At 32.8% G+C, this 16,524-nt stretch overlaps 1 protein-coding gene across 1 annotated transcript; it reads right to left on the bottom strand.

The window, feature by feature from the left end:
- Positions 1-3,365: 3,365 nt before the first annotated feature.
- LOC127728533 (growth/differentiation factor 8-like) lies at positions 3,366-9,810 on the bottom strand. The gene is made up of 3 exons (XM_052235981.1): positions 9,086-9,810; positions 5,419-5,979; positions 3,366-4,677 (listed from the first exon to the last, which is right to left on the bottom strand). The coding sequence occupies exons 1-3, from the start codon at positions 9,657-9,659 to the stop codon at positions 4,475-4,477; spliced, it is 1,338 nt and encodes a 445-aa protein (XP_052091941.1). The 5' UTR covers positions 9,660-9,810; the 3' UTR covers positions 3,366-4,474.
- Between the last annotated feature and the right edge of the window lie 6,714 nt (positions 9,811-16,524).

The raw sequence follows: 16,524 nt of genomic DNA, 5'->3' as shown, positions 1-16,524 counted from the left end.
TTGTCTTTAATCGGCAGACCTGTTTTCCGTCATTTGAGAGCTGTCTTTTTATGGAAAAGATGTCTTTGGGATTGATTTTAAATTGTTCTACCTGTCCAATCAGTTGATTAAAGACTATACGGAGGCGCTGAGCATGAAATGAATAATGCTAAAATGGACATGAAATTGGACAGTCCCAGCGTGAAATGAAGAGAACGAACTTTCGGCTATATAATATATGTTGGGCTAGTGGGAGTAATGTTCTCGTCATTGAAAGATTATCATGCAAATGATTATGGGGTTTTTATAGAATCTCTTGAAAGTCTTGGCCGATCTTTAATGCATTTGTTTTGGTTTAATTCGTAATTTATTGGTTGAGTTTAAAAAAAAAAGTAAAATAACAAAAAATACCGAACTCCAAGGAAAATTAAAAATGGAAAATATCCTTTATCAAATGGCAAAATCAAAAGCACATCAAACGAATGGAAAACAACTGTCATATTCCTGACTTGGTGCAGGCATTTCCTTATGTAGAAAAAGGTGGATTAAACCTGTTTTGTAGCTAGCTAAATCTCTCATTTGTATGACAGTAGTATTACATTTAAATTACCCTGAAAAATGTCTAGTACAAATCTTTTCTTGAAAATGTTTACAAAGTCTTTCTGGTGACTGTTAGTTATGTAAAACGAGAAACATAATGAATGAGATGTTTTGTTCATTTCTCTCCGACGAAGGTCAAATACACATCTCTCTTATGAATGCCAAATGCACGTTTAGTACATCAACTTGATACAAACTTGCTATGTAATCAATTTTCCTACTACTTCAGCTGCATAATATTATGATATAATGTCATAAATATCATATTTTCCCATTGGGATAACTTCGTAATCGTCATTCAGTTGATCGACACTAGGTTCGATGAAATTAATTTTTATACAGGGAAAAATATTTTGCCCCATATCACAAACTTTTCTTTTCATAGAAGACTTCAATAGCACATAAAAGGTAATTACCAAAATTTAAGCAGATTCTAGATTTCTTTTCTTACGATTTGAAACACAAATAATGTCAATGCTAAATATAAGGTAAAAGTCAGAGTCAGCTTTTTCCCACCATTTTTAAAAAAATCAAATATCTCGAAAAGGAGTTCCATAACTTTTCAATATTTTTTGCTTATTTTGTTCCTTAACTAATGCTCTTCTGATTTATAGTATCAATTCTAAATTTCAGATTTTTTTTATTTTCACCTGACTACATCTTTTACGGGCTAAAATCAGGACTTATTTGAAATCATTGAAATATGTGTCTAGCAAAAATCATCATAATTATAAAAAACTACAGCATCCTAGAAATTAGAAGTTTTACTATTGCTAATGTTTTGGCAATGAAAACGGCAGTTTGAAATGCAAGTTTACTAATCTAGAGATTGATCGTAAGGCATCGAATATCAAAATGAATGTATGCCAATCTGATTAAAAACAATCATAACAAATCTAACGGATCAGAGTGAAAGACCTAATTTTAATCAGATTGTACGTATGTTTTAATAAACATGCTAACAAAGTTACTCTCCTCAAAACGGAATTTTCTACTTTGTTGTCTTTTTTTTCAAAATAGGACATTGAGCTCAGTAATCGAAAAAGCGTATGAAGTACTAGTATATAAAACATTGAATAGAAAACCGGTTAAACTTAACGCCGAAGATAAATCATAACTGTGTTTCCAGAAAGTAAATCCTGATACAAAAATTTCATAATTTAGACATTCAATCACTATTTATTTGGCTTATATCCAGTAAAGAAAGTCACATTATCAAATCAAATGTGTAACTTGATAAATAATTTGAGTATTGTTAGAAAACAATTTCTTAATTGTATTTATTTCAAGACACATTTATCGTAGGTACATTCATGACATTCATTTTAGTGATTTATTTATTTACGATTGTCATCTTGTGAATATAACTGTATGTTTATGCCAGCCTTGGCCAAACAGAATGTTTTATTCTTTTTATTTTGTCAATGTCAAAACAAAGATTTAAATAAACATTAGTATGTTTTTCCGCTTTCTTCGTTAAATTCATTTATTAGTAACTAAATCATTGTAATCACTCGTAAATAATAAAATGTTAATTGATTAGTCTACCTGTAATGGGCGTTTCTGATTGACAATAACAAGTTGAACTTGAACTTGGAATTGGACTTAATAGCTGCTGCATGCTTACTGGGTTTATTGTATCGTCTTTCATTGGCTGTTTAAACAATGTAATTTAAAAATTGTTTGAGATGTTTGTATAGTAAATAGGCTCCACTAACAGGATATTATTTCCAAGTTCAAGTAAAAATATGGTAGTGGATTTACCGATCGTTTTGTTTTTAAGGGGTTCGTGTTGCATGTGCTATAGTTTGCTGTTTGTCTTTAACTTGAATTTTGATTGTCCTCTTAAAAAATGTATATGACCGATGGTTCACGAATTTGGTGACGTCTTATGGTTAGATAAGAGTCAATTGCCAATCCGCTAAGTTGTGATACCTACTCACTTGATACAACTTAACAAAATATTTTATAGGAGTAACACGGCGGGTGTCATATGTGTAGCAGGATCACCTAACCCTTCCGGAGCTCCTGAGATCACCCCCGTTTTCTTTTGTTTTTTTTTTGTTGGCGTTTGTAGTGCTCAGTCTTTAGTTTTCTATGTTGTATTGGTAGACTGTTGTTTGTATTTTGGTAGGTTTTCGTTTTGTTTTCGAATTATGAGTGTGACTATCCCTTTAGTTTCTTCCACCTCTCTTTTGTATCTTTTGTCTCTTATTTTAAATCATAGCGATGAGAACCATAAAGCAATTCTTGCATTCTGTAGCAAAATTGTGAATCAAAGGTTATTTGTAGTTTTTGCATTTTTGTTTTCAGACAGAAGTAGCAGAACATCAAATATAGCCATTCCTTTAAGACCAAATCTACACCTAGAACGGAGAATTATAATACCCCACTTTTGTAATAAGTTTTCTATGACTGTGATTTGTTTTGATGGTGAACAACTAAATATAGAATATCTCTTTTGTAAACTATGTACTAAATGACGAGGATGACGAATTCAAAGCTCGCTCAGACCTTTAGAAAATGTTAGCAAGTGAATACAATTATGGGGCAAAATTACAAAAGCAACAAGAAGAGAAGAATGATTGATTCACCGTTGTGTCATTGTTCATCAGTCAACTGTTTGTCGTGTTTGCAGTAACAATGAATATTAAAAACAAATGCAAAAAGTATTTCATCCGTCATGTCATCTTCTGTTCTTCAAATCATACTTCATTGTATCGTATTTCTGTTTTCATTTTTATTTTCTATTGAAAAATATAGGACAATGAAAGAAATTCTGAAGGAAAAGTATAAACAGTTTAATACTCACTCATATTATGAGAACTATGAGGTATAAAATACGTACATTTCGTACATTTTGCATTGATAATGTTTATTTGCATTGATAATGTTTATTTGCATTGATAAAGTGCATTTACATTGAAAAGCTTAATTTACATTCACAAAATTCATCCGCATGGATAAAATACAACATTTGCATTGATCCTGTTGATAATATAAACATTTGCAATGACAATATACATTTAATGAGTTTATACATTTGCATTAATTGATAAATTTATCAGCAATGAGAATGTTCATTTACATTGATTTTTAGATCATTTGCTTTCATATTAAGATCATTTACATTGATATCTAACTATCATTTGCATTGGTATTTAGATCATTTGCATTGATATTTAGATCATTTGCATTGATATTTAGATCATTTGTATTGATATTTAGATCAGTTGTATTAATATTTAGATCATTTGCATTGATAAAGTTCATCTTTACATTTGTATTTATAAAGATCATTTGCATTGATACTGTTTATTGATATTTATTTAAGTAGCAATGGTGTACTTTAATTTTCAAGACTAAAACGACAATATTCGAAGTGTTCAAAGTTTGAGTACTTGAAACACAACTAAACATTTTGTTTTAAATGTGTAAGGTTAATTTGCTTAGTCATGTAGGCTTAAAGAAAAGTGTATACATAGCAAATATAACAATGACCTTTATGAACTAGTGTAAATAAAGTGAAGGCTAAGTTATTAATCGGTTACGACTGGATCGACTCGGTTATTATTTTGAATGCAAAATCGTTAATGGTTCTTTTATGTTGAATTATTTACAGAGATTTATGACGCAAATTACTTTTAAATGCGAAGTACTTTTGTACGTGAAATACCCTTTACTATACACCCTTAACTGATATCTTCTATTAATAAAATAACCCCAAATGATAACTTTTCTCTATTGTTAAGCGATATGTACTGAGAAGATTCTAAAATGTTTTTATTTTTAAATGAAACCCATATTAAATGTATAGAGAGAAAACAAAACTAGGGTTATCAAACAGTCATTTCGAGTATCTGATTACCCGCTTCAACGTTTAATAACACTAAAGCTACACACAGCCACATGCTGTAACGGCTATATTTGGTATTCGTGTTTCTTGAACTTTGTCGCCATCAAAATACAATATTGACTGTGGCCTATATGAAATTGGTGCACAACATGGCGTCAGCGCATCCATTTGCTTCTCTGTTGCTTTTGTCCAACGGTATTCTTGTATTAAACTAGTATGGTTTGTTGTCATGGCATAACGGGCTAAAATAATAAAAAATAAATTATAATTGCCTCAAAATGTATTTTTATAGTAGGAATGATTGTTTTCAGAAGTAGACAATACTCTTTGCAAAGTGGCGCGTTTTTTTTTTTTTTTTTTTGGTTGTGCGGAATGTATAAGTACGCAGCCACGTCTGGTCAGAATGGGACGTTAAATCTGATGCCTCGTGTAGAGAGAGTGCCACGCTCACTGCACGTAAAACCTTGTAACAACTCTGAGAGGAGCCCGAAGGTGGCCTGTTGCAAGGCAATATTTCTGTTCCTATCCAAACTACCCTCATTTTCAAGTGTCAGTCATGAACATGCATGAACTATTTGCCACTGAACGTGTAGGAAACATCAATCAATCAATCAACCTTGTCATTAAATAAAGCTTAAGAAAATGACAATGGTTCATAACAAAATATTAAACAAATAAACAATGATGTATGTGACAATTCTCTTTTTAGTGGATCCAAGTTGACTAAAATCCAGAAAATGTCAGAAATGACACCACAATATATTTATTTTTAAATGTGGTTTTATACGAAATATGAAGCGATAAATCGCAAATGACGAGTACTTAGTACATGACAACTTTACGATGGATGTTTTCCGTCTAATAACCTAGGGTTGTGCAAGGCTAACAACACAACTTATATATATATCGTCTTAAATTTACTGAGCCCAACAATGTTAAATTGATCTGCAAATTTGTAATAGAAAGTCGTCAAGTAATCTTACCATGACAGCTTCCTGTACAATAATTAGCCTGTATGGACTGAGGGTGTGCAATGGAATCCCAGCCTATATCTCTAAAATTGATTGTAAATGGCATTAGACAACATTCTGTTGATGTATCTGTACATTCATTGTTAAAGCTTCTTTTTCCTCGGGCGTGTGATTTACGTGTTGTCACCACTAAAAATGGAAGGGAATCCGTTTTTGTACTGTAAATAGTTCTATAGTTTTTCCGCTGACAATCTTTACATATTACTGCCATCCCATGATTCAACCTTGGTTTTAACAACCATTTCATTGCAGTCTTTGTGACATCAATTTTCAGCCATCCATACTTTTGGGTTGTTTCAAACCTTTCAGCAAGATTTTTTATTCGTAAATTACTTTTCCGTCTTTTGACTTCTTCTAATTCGGAAACAACGTATGTCGTCATGTAAGGATCGTTATGGTTGAACAGTTTATATATCCACAGCTGAACTGACTGTACTTCTGATGGATCAACCCGTCCCCGAAGGTCAAAGTAATAACATCCGGTAGACCTCTTCTTGAAGCACCTTTGTGTTACTGAAATCATAGAGAGATCTGTATGATGATCAAAATCAAATAATTAGACAAAAAGGTCAAACCCTTCGCAAGATTGATAACCAGAGAAGAATAAAGTTTCTAGATGTGATTGATATGTATAAACTACGGCGATTAACTCACAATCTGAAAAAAAAATGTTTTTGACTTTTATGTAAAGTTTGGGAGTCAGCAGACCAGTTTACACACCAATAAACTCTATAAATTTTCAGTTTCAACTTTTTTGAAACCTCAGAAATCCATTCATGTGTATCGCTGATGAACTTATCACAGTGAAATCAACATAGTGTTACATAGTAACGAAAGTAACATTGACTACCGAAGTTTAAACCAAGGAGAAGAATCTCACGGACCAATCACGTTCACGTATTTTTAGATCTGCAAATCATATAACTATTGTCAATAGGCAAGTTGTTAACCCTTCTTTTGGTTGCACGTGGCGTTAGATTGCTCTTGACGTTTTTTAAAAGTGGTGAATATATTAATTTTAAATAAAAGAGTTGTTGAATACCCTGTTTTATTCAAAATCAAATCCATATAGAAACACACAAGTTAAAATAATATGGAATTACAGTATACATTTCAAAAGGTCACTATGAGAGAACTTTTTTAACAATATTTCATTCATTTCATTTACATAACTTTAAAATAATTGACAATTATTTGCATTTGAGTTCTGTGATCTAGATGTAATAACAGTAGCCGTGATAGAAAGACGACACGAGCTGCTAAGATGAGCTAAAATCGGAGTTAATTCGATCATCATCAAGGACATCGGGTTTTTAAATAACTTAACACGGAAATCTCCATGATCTAACCTCGAACTTTATTTGCACTTGAAACTATTAAATTTGATTTAAAAATTTATACAAAGTTCGCCTAGTTTCCTAATCTTCGTGGCTATTACAATACTGTAAAAAAATTCTGAAACCAAATGAAATAAAACATAAGACACCAACCATTCATCTTTTTGTGGGGCATAGGCTTTTTTAAAATAAATTGTTTGATTCTAAATTTCTTGAAAAAAATATCTGTTTCAGAAATGAAGTGAAGAAAAACGTAAAGTTCCATTGATTATAAGGGGGAAACATAAATTGAGCTTCATGAATAATTCTTGTTCCTGTATGTCATTGAAAAAAATTGTTAGTGTGTGATTAAAGTCGAGAAAATTGTTTGTTTTGAGAGAAAAAAAACCATGCCCCCTAAATTTAAGTGGTTAAATTTTGTGTAAAGTTATCAGACTCGTACAAATATATCCATTGGTCGAGTTAGATTGTTGCTAATTATAGTAGTTTTGAAATCTTATCTCAGAAATCCTGAACATTTATCCATAATCAGCGAAGCTATGTTGTTAAGTTGGCCAGAAGTTGTAAGAATCTCCTAGATGCACATCAAAGCCAAGTTGCATGACATAAACGTAAAACAAAGTCAATGAAGCATCAAATGTAAGTAAGAATGACATACATATTTGGCGATAAGCAATCAACTTATTCTACTAAGTTCTTTAATATCTGAAAAGTGAACATTTAAGGTAACCTCTGGACATTGAAATGTGAAATGGACGTTAGTTTACCGCATTTGATAAAAGTCTCTACTACGATGTATCTACGATGTATCTATTGTCATACCAAGTGATATGGCTGTAGGGCATTAAGTGACAAAACGAACAGATTTCCTGAGAGAATAATGGAAGTAGAATGCGGCCAATTTCGAGTTTTTGCATTATTGCAATGTTCTCGTATTTGCAATGGCGAAAACGCGAAATTTCTAAAACGCGAGTATGATCCAGTCAGATTAAAGATTAAAGATACGAGATGATTGACAATAGTGGGCAGTAATTGACAAACGCGAAAGCGAAAAATGAATTTGATTTTGCGTTTTCGCTTTCACGCTTTTGTGCTTTCGATTTCGCGTCTTCTCTTTCGTGATTTCGCGTTTTCGCCTTTAAAAAACAATGTCGATAAGGCGAAATTGGTCGCATTAACGATCATGTGACCTGTTTTTCATGCACCGTCATCCTAGTTGTTGGTTTGAATACGGACATGCTCATTGATGGTGTTTTTGTTTAACACGTCCTGGTTTTGTCCTATTGTGAAAATAGGAAAACTGATGATATCCAAGCACACATATCTTCTAAAAAGAAATATTCCAACAACTTCTCTATATTAAGCAAACAATTAGAGGGGGGATTGTAAACTTCTGTTTGCGAGATCGATCAAATATACAGGAATAGTCGGAGACATCACTAGAAACTGTGCTTTCTACTGATAATGTATGGGTTTTGAAAGTCTGCAAAACATTAACGAACCCAAAAGAGGCATATGCAAATATCGATGAGTAACTTCTTTAACTCAAAAACATTCTTCAGAAATGTCACCAGGACATATCTGCTCCCTAATGAACATAAGTTTACTATTACTGACCTTTGAAAATATGCGTTTGGGATAGCAAAAATTCAGGACCTTTGTTGTACTATAATTTAGTCGAAAAGACGATGAAACTTGCTATACATTTTTCAAACTTTATTTACGACTTTGGTGTAGAAATTTTGTCATCCTTTGACTTTTAATTTCTCTTACCATGCTTAAGTATGGTATCTGTTTGGCTGTGTGGATGTATAAATACGCAGCCACGTAGTGTCGGAATGGGGACGTTTAATCTGATGCATCATGTTGGGTGGATGCCGTGCTTTCTGTACGTTTAAGAACCCTGGCAACAACTCTGTAAGGGGCCTATTGCTACATCGTAATTTTTCAGGGGCGGTCCAATTTTCCGCCCTTCATCATGGATGATCTACTAATGAAAAATTTACTTATTGTATTCGTTGTAAATAAGTTCTCGTCCTAAATATGCTTGACATATTTGCCACTGGACGGTAAGCAACTACAATCAATCGTTTCAATGAACGGAGAATACCGTTTGATGAGTTATCGAGTACTTATATATAAACGGGTCAATGGAAACTATATTTATATTGGGTTTCCTGCGTAATAAACAATTAAGTGTTTATTTATATTGCAAAAAAAAAAACAATATAATTAATGAGTAAATAAAAGTAAAATAACTGAGAAAGTGATTATTTACTTACCGTCTGTTCCGACGATAAATTTACGAACAGTTTTAGCATAATAATGTGATGTTCTTCTGTAACTTTCATCATTACTGGTGGCAAAGTAAACCTTTTGTATTTCATCCATAGGGAGTTGTGGCATAGGTTCGCGTAGTATAGGTGGAAACGACAATCGAAGCTTTGCCAGAAGTTGTTCCTTTATCTCTTCTAAATGTCTGCTTTTGACCAAATCCTGAATTTGCTTTGGTTTCACAAACGGTTTCATCGTTGCACTTTCCGTATCGTTTATGTGTTTTGTTTCTGATTCTGTGATCGAAGGAAAATTTTCAGGAACAGTAAAATTTTCGGGAGGAAGTCCACCTCCAGTGTCATTTATGTTATTTTCCTGGACTTTTCTACCGATTTTCTTTTCTGAATCAATCTCTTGGACATACCCAGTTGTTTTTACTACATGTTCGACTTCCTTGTGAGAATTTTGCTCTGTAGTATCATCTTGTTGATTTTCTCCTGATGTCAGTCTTGGGGAAGAAAATGCACATCCAACAATGGCAGTAAAATACACTGTACAAACGCACATTACTGTGTGTCCCATTTTTACGTTTGCGGTTAGATTTAAAATAAAACTGAATTAAACCGCAAGTTTCAAAATTATATCTACTATTAGTTTTTAAAGAAGGTTAAGCAGTGTCAATAGCGATTTGCTTGAATACACATGTGGGGGACTGGAGGTGTGTCAACCTAAACCAATCAATTTACGCATTCTCCAAAACCCGCTAAATATATTTATAACTGTAAACTTAATGAATTGCATCATATGTTTAGAGTGACGCTTATTTGCCGAACTCAGGAAAATTGCTGATGATGCAATTACACGCTACGATCAGCAGTGTACCCTTAGCGATCGCAAGTAGTAAACAATCTGGAAAATCCGAGATTAACTTTATTCTTTGTTAATAATTCTTTTCAATTATAAAACCTTGACCTAATCTAAGATAATCGAATAACAAAGTAATTCACAGTTATTCCTTTGTCATCATTTTATAACATAATAAATGGTTAAAACTTAACCGAAAGAAGCGACGATTTTGTATCAGCATGTTATCTTTCTGGTTTTAAGGGGGTTGGGGAAGGGGGGGGGGGGGGGTTATAATACATTAATTCTTAATATAACTAAATATAAAGGACCCGTCGTGTGCGCTCCCATTATCATAAATGGCTGATTCAACCCATGAAATTAATCTAGTTTTAATAAGTTACTTTTAATTGTTAAAATATGTATATTTAATATCTTGTAGTCGTTCCTTCTTACACTGGAATGAAGGTTTTGCTTGATAAATCGTTTTTGCAATAGCCAGTATGATATAACGGTATTCACTAAAGAATTAATTAGATCATTATATTTAATTTTTGTCAAATCATTAACCGATCACACCAACCGAGCAGGGATGGTACAAAGTCCAACGGCATACTTGTTTAAACGACATTGACCTTTAGATCAAATGAATTTAAAGAAAAAAACCATGCATTGTTGTGTAAGGGCATTAAGCACAGCTGTACCAGTCGCTACGTAAACATCATGCAACGATTGTTCCCGTATTCATGAAAATGTGTATTGCATAACAGTTTGAAAGAACATTATAATTTCGTTTTTGTCAAATATATATAAAGACATCAGTGATAAAAAAAAATAGAGGCTCTAAAGAGCCTGTGTCGCTCACCTTTGTCTATGTGCATATTTAACAAAGGACATTCTCCAACATTGTAGACGAGAATAGAATTCATGACAAAAATCTCTGTTTTGTTGATCTTATATTACTGATCATTTAGTCTTTTTAGTTTCTCTCTATCTTCTTTAGAATTTACTCAAAACACAAAAGAGAGTAATTTTTGTGATCTAAAGTGTCTATTTATCTATTATAATTTTTATCATATAAGGCAAAACGCAAAAAAGAATTTGTAAAAATCGTCATTAAAGGGCAATAACTCCAATAAGGAGTCGTCGGACGATTTCCTCCAAATTTTCTTAATTGTAGATCTTGTCTTGCTGATCGTTTTCGCTTATTATAATTTTTAAGATATAAGGCAAAAACGCAAAAAAATGGTAAAAATCGTCATCAAAAGGCAATAACGCTAATAAGGAGTTGACTGACGATTTCGACAATCATACTTATTTATAGAACTTGTTTTGCTGATCATTTTTGCAATTTAAAGTTTTTCTCTATCTATCATTTTTTTCAAGATAATAGGCAAAAATGAAAAAAAATGTAAAATTTGTTATTTAAGGGCAATAACTCCTATAAGAAGTTGTCTGACAGTTTTGACGTATATAAACAATTAGAAGAGCTCAACATTCTGAACATTTTAGCTCTGTCAGATTTTCTCTATTTATAACGTTTTTCAAAATAATAGACAAAACTTGCATTTTACTCTATGTTCTATTTTTAGCCATGTCGGCCATCTTGGTTGGCAGGCGGGGTCATCGGACACAATGTTTAAACTAGATACCCAAATGATGATTGTGGCCAAGTTTGGTTAAATTTGGCCCAGTAGTTTCAGAGGAGAATTTTTTGGTAAAAGTTGACGACGACGACGGATGACGACGAATGACAGATGCTAAGTGACAAGAAAAACTCACTTGGCCCTACGGGCCAGGTGAACTAAAAAGGAAAAAACATGCCTAAATTGTGTTCGCTATGTTCTTATCCTGATTTTCTGGGTTGAGATTCTGAAAGTGAGCTAACTTTATCTTCAAACTACAGTCCTTCTAAACCTGTACATCCCTGTAACTGTTTTTTGTAAAAAAAATATTGTATATTGTAACAAATAGGCCGGCATAACATGTATGAACAAAGTTTTATACAAATGGCATATTCACAGCAAGGTAATTTAAAATCATAACAGCAATGGAATATACAATGTTATAACATAGGATTAATTTCATAAATAATATAATGGTTATATATTTGTGGTGGTTAAATCAAACTTTTAAAAAAACAACAACAAAAAACGTTGATTATTAAGTCTATGTAACAAATACTGGAGTCGATTTCACAAAGAAACTTACGACTACGATTAGTCGTAAGTATACTGAAATGTTCATGACTTACAATTAATCTTCGACGTAAGTTTTTTGTGAAACAGACTGCAGGGACTCCAGTATTTGTTATATTCATCTTCACCAGTATTTGTTATATTCATCTTCAGAGAAGTTTTTAAGTGAAATGTATTTTTCTAAGTTCAAGTTTTCCTTTCAATATTTTTTTTAGGATTTAAATTTGTCAATACTTCTTGTAATTTTTTCGGTAAATATAGTATTTTGTAAGCAAAATATTTTTATTTTTTTACAAAATTCAATTCAATATTTTCGAAGTTACCAAAAAAAATAATTTTGATACTCCAAGGAAGTACAATAATTGTCAATTCAAAAATCCAATAGTTTAGTGCATGTCAGAAGCTAGAGACCAAAATAGATGTTCTATGGTCTCTGTTTCTTCTTTGCAGAATTTACATAAATATTACTATTGTTTATCTTCGTCTTAAAAAAGCAGTGTATTAGTTCCCATAATTCTATATTAAACCAGCAGGGCTTTGTGGTTCTATTATATTTTCTACATGAAGTCGGTTTTTAGTCAAATTAAGAAGATGGTTTTCCCATTTTTCCTTTGCAGCTAAAGTAACATTTTTCTCATTCAATGCCTTGTACATTTAATCTATTGGATGTTGGATGTGTACTGATTGAAAATTTAGTCTTAGATGCATGATTTTTTTATTAGTTGTTATTGGCTTTGAACTAGCCGTCAGTAACTGCGAGTACTCTCAAATCTGTACTAAGTTTCTTTTTGTTGTTGGGATGTACAAGTACCCGTCCCCGTCCGCTTTGTGTTTTTGTTAAATGTATTCCTATTTATCCATCTGATGAGTTAATATAAATAAGAAGATGTGGTATGAGTGCCAATGAGACAACTATCCATCCAAGTCACAATGTGTAAAAAGTAAACAATTATAGGTCAAAGTACGGCCTTCAACACGGAGCCTTGGCTCACACCGAACAGCAAGCTATAAAGGGCCCCAAAAAGACTAGTGTAAAAGATTCAAACAGGAAAACCAACGGTCTAATCTATATGAGAAACGAGAAACACTTATGAACCACACCAACAAACGACAACCACTGAACAACAGGTTCCTGACTTAGGACAGGTATATAAAAATGCAGCAGGTTTAAACGTTTTAACAGGCGCCAACCTTCACCCTAACATGAAACAGTGGTATAAAATTACAACATAAAAATACACATAATAAAATATCAATTAAATGGCATAACTCGATCAAAAAGACAATAACAAAAACAAGTGAATATACACTGAACGAATAAGTTTGAACTATGACACAATATAAATAAAAAACGATGTTTCAATGTCAAAAAGACCTTTTTTATAGTTTGTTCTTATGTTGTACTGTTACACCACTGTCCCAGGTTAGTTTAACCCCGCCACATTCTGTATGTGCCTGTCCCAAGTCGGAACTTAAAATTCAGTGGTTGTCGTTTGTTGCTGTGTTACATATTTGTTTTTCGTTCATTATTTTGTATATAAATTAGGCCGTTAGTTTTCTCGTTTGAATTGTTTTACATTTGTCATTTCGGGGCCTTTTATAGCCGACTATGCGGTATGGGCTTTGCTCATGGTTAAAGGCCGTACGGTGACCTATAGTTGTTACTTTCTGTGTCATTTGGGCTATTGTGGAGAGTTGTCTCATTGGCAATCATACCACATCTTCTTTTTACATTCGAACCTTTCTTTGATTTAAAGAAAATTCTTATATTGAACTGTTGCATTGCTTGAGATCTTTTCTCTTTTACATCGATATTGATACATTCCTGTTATTACCGTTACACTCTAAATCATTATTTCGGGATAATCAAATTATGAAAATAGATTTGTCAACATGTCTGTTGTCCCGGTCTGTTATAAAAATAAGGAGATGTGGTAAAGATCAAAAGACAAGCTTATATTGGTCACACTTCGTGGTAGCGTTCTATTCTCAAGTGCATCTGTTGTTATAACCGCAACCAGCTATAGAAACTAATGACTTAAAATATATAGGCAGCTACTCTATCAAACATACTAAGGAGTAAGAACAACGAACAACGGATCGAAAATCAGGGTAATATGTCCGATGATGGAATGCCCTACTAACATATATACGTCCTTGTAAGCATGTAGCATTTGCATCTTGCATTCGTCCGGGTCAATCAAAGCTATTTTCAGAATCTGTGTTCATTTCAACCAAAATTGCCCCTTTAACTTTCTTCAATAAAACCACTGAACTAATTTCAACCAAACTTGGGTTGAATTATCTTTAGGGTATATCGTATAAAGTTTGTGGTTTCTTTGCGGTCAGTCAACAAACATAGCTGCCACGACTGAAAACAAGAACACAAGGGTAAAATGCAGTAATTGTGTTAAAACTTGAAAACTGTAATAGAGAAAATCTTACTATTCAAAAATGCTCACAATGTCATTGATATCTACCTACTTCATTCTTTCACTAAAATGTTCAGATGACTTAAGGAGTTATTGCCCGTTAAAAATGATTTTTTGCTTATTTTACAGCTGTTGTCTATTATCTCGAAAACTATAAGGATAAGTAGCAACTGTAAAAAGGAAACATAATCAGAAGTACAAAATCTCCAAAAATGCTATTGCAACCAGGAGTATACGACTTGTTGACTAATTTTCGTATCCGTCGTATACTTTTTCAAAGATCTCTTCTGAAACTACAGAACAGATTTCAACCAAAGTTTGTGTGAGTGATCTTTAGGGTGTCCAGAATTGAAGTTGTGAATTTCATTTCTGCCCACCAATCAACATGGTCGACATGGCGGCTTACAATGTAAAACAGAGCATAGGGGTAAAATGGAAAGTTTGTCTATAATCTTGAAAACTAGAGAGAAACTTGTTAATGTAATAATAATCAACAAAACAAGATCTACAAAAATGTATACCGACCGATCCTAATTTTGTGTCCGTCGTAAACTTTTCAATGAGATTCTCCTTTGAAATAAATGAACCCATTTCAACCAAAATAGGGGTGAATGATCCTTAGGATATCTTGTATAAAATTTATGTTGTTTTTTTTTTTGGGTCAATCAATAAACATGGCTGCCATAAGAAAAATAGGATTTATTTGACAAATTATCTTATATCTGGAGAACTATAATAGATAGGTAGAAATCCTTAATGAACGAAACTTTCAGAAATTATTGCCATTAAATCACATTTTTGTGTTTTGTCAATTATCTTATCAATGATCAGTCAGACAAGATCTACAGAAATGCCAAGTGACTGAAACCATTTAATGACTCCTCAAGGAGCTATTGCCATTAAATTACGATTATTTTTTAAATAAAGTTTTGGAAAATTATCTGGAATTTACAATTTTTAAAAGTATGATAGATAGGCTAACACTGTAAAAAGCAAAAATTATCAGCAATTGAAGATCTGCAAAAATGCAAATATGACCAAACCACTGGATGTCCTCATAAACAAAGAATATGTTCCTATTAGAAATGAATATATGATGGATGATAATCATCAGGCTAAACAAACAGTTTATAAAACTAGAATAAGGTGATATCTTAGTGATCACAGATACCCCCACAAAAAAACTAGAGGCTCTCAAGAGCCTGTGTCGCTCACCTGATTCTACTTTGGTTTTGGAAATCTTGTAAAAATAGATTAAAATCATAACAGATACCCTAATAATGATTGAGGCCAAATTTGGTTTAACATTGGCCCCGTAATTTTATCAAAAGCAGAAGACTTTTGTAAAGTTAACAGAAATTACCAATAAATTCATATAAACAACAATTACGAAGTACACATGGTTCTCTAAAAGAAAATGACTTCATAAGGACAAAGACAAATCAGCTACAAAGTAACAACACTTGGTCAGCACCTCAAAAGAAACATTCATACAATGTTTGGTTTCAATCCATTAAGTGGTTTTCTAGAAGAAAACATTTGTATATATTTCCCATAGGGTCCTTTGTTAAACTAAGTCCCCCATTGGCAGCTATCTTGGTTGATGGATTTGCTACAAAGTAACAACACTTGGTCAGCACCTCATAAGGAACATTCCTACCATGTTTGGTTTCATCCCATTCAGTGGTTCTTCAAAAGAAGACTTTTGTATGTATTTCACATAGGGTCATTTGTTAAACTAAGTTCCCTGCTGGCAGCCATCTTGGATGATTGATTGGCTACAAAGTAACAACACTTGGTCAGCACCTCAGTAGGAACATTCATGCGATGTTTGGTTTCATTCCATTCAGTGGTTCTCTAAAAGAAAACATTTGTATGTATTTCCCATAGGGTCCTATGTTAAACTAAGTCCCCACTGGCGGCCATCTTGAATGATTGATCGCCTACAAAGTTGGTCAGCACCACATAAGGAAC

The sequence above is a fragment of the Mytilus californianus genome, unplaced genomic scaffold, assembly GCF_021869535.1.
Source record: "Mytilus californianus isolate M0D057914Y unplaced genomic scaffold, xbMytCali1.0.p SCAF_1, whole genome shotgun sequence".
NCBI classification, from domain to species: domain Eukaryota; kingdom Metazoa; phylum Mollusca; class Bivalvia; order Mytilida; family Mytilidae; genus Mytilus; species Mytilus californianus.
Note: the sequence above shows the minus strand (reverse complement) of the source record. Positions and strands in the feature narration are given on the sequence as shown.

Bases quoted from the DNA above. Each gene is read 5' to 3' on its own strand.
- LOC127728533 (XM_052235981.1), bottom strand. From the start codon at position 9,659: ATGGGACACACAGTAATGTGCGTTTGTACAGTGTATTTTACTGCCATT. The intron at 5,980-9,085 runs GTAAGTAAATAA...CTATGATTTCAG, and splicing joins ATTTATCGTCGGAACAGACG to TAACACAAAGGTGCTTCAAG. The intron at 4,678-5,418 runs GTAAGATTACTT...TTATTATTTTAG, and splicing joins TTGTACAGGAAGCTGTCATG to CCCGTTATGCCATGACAACA.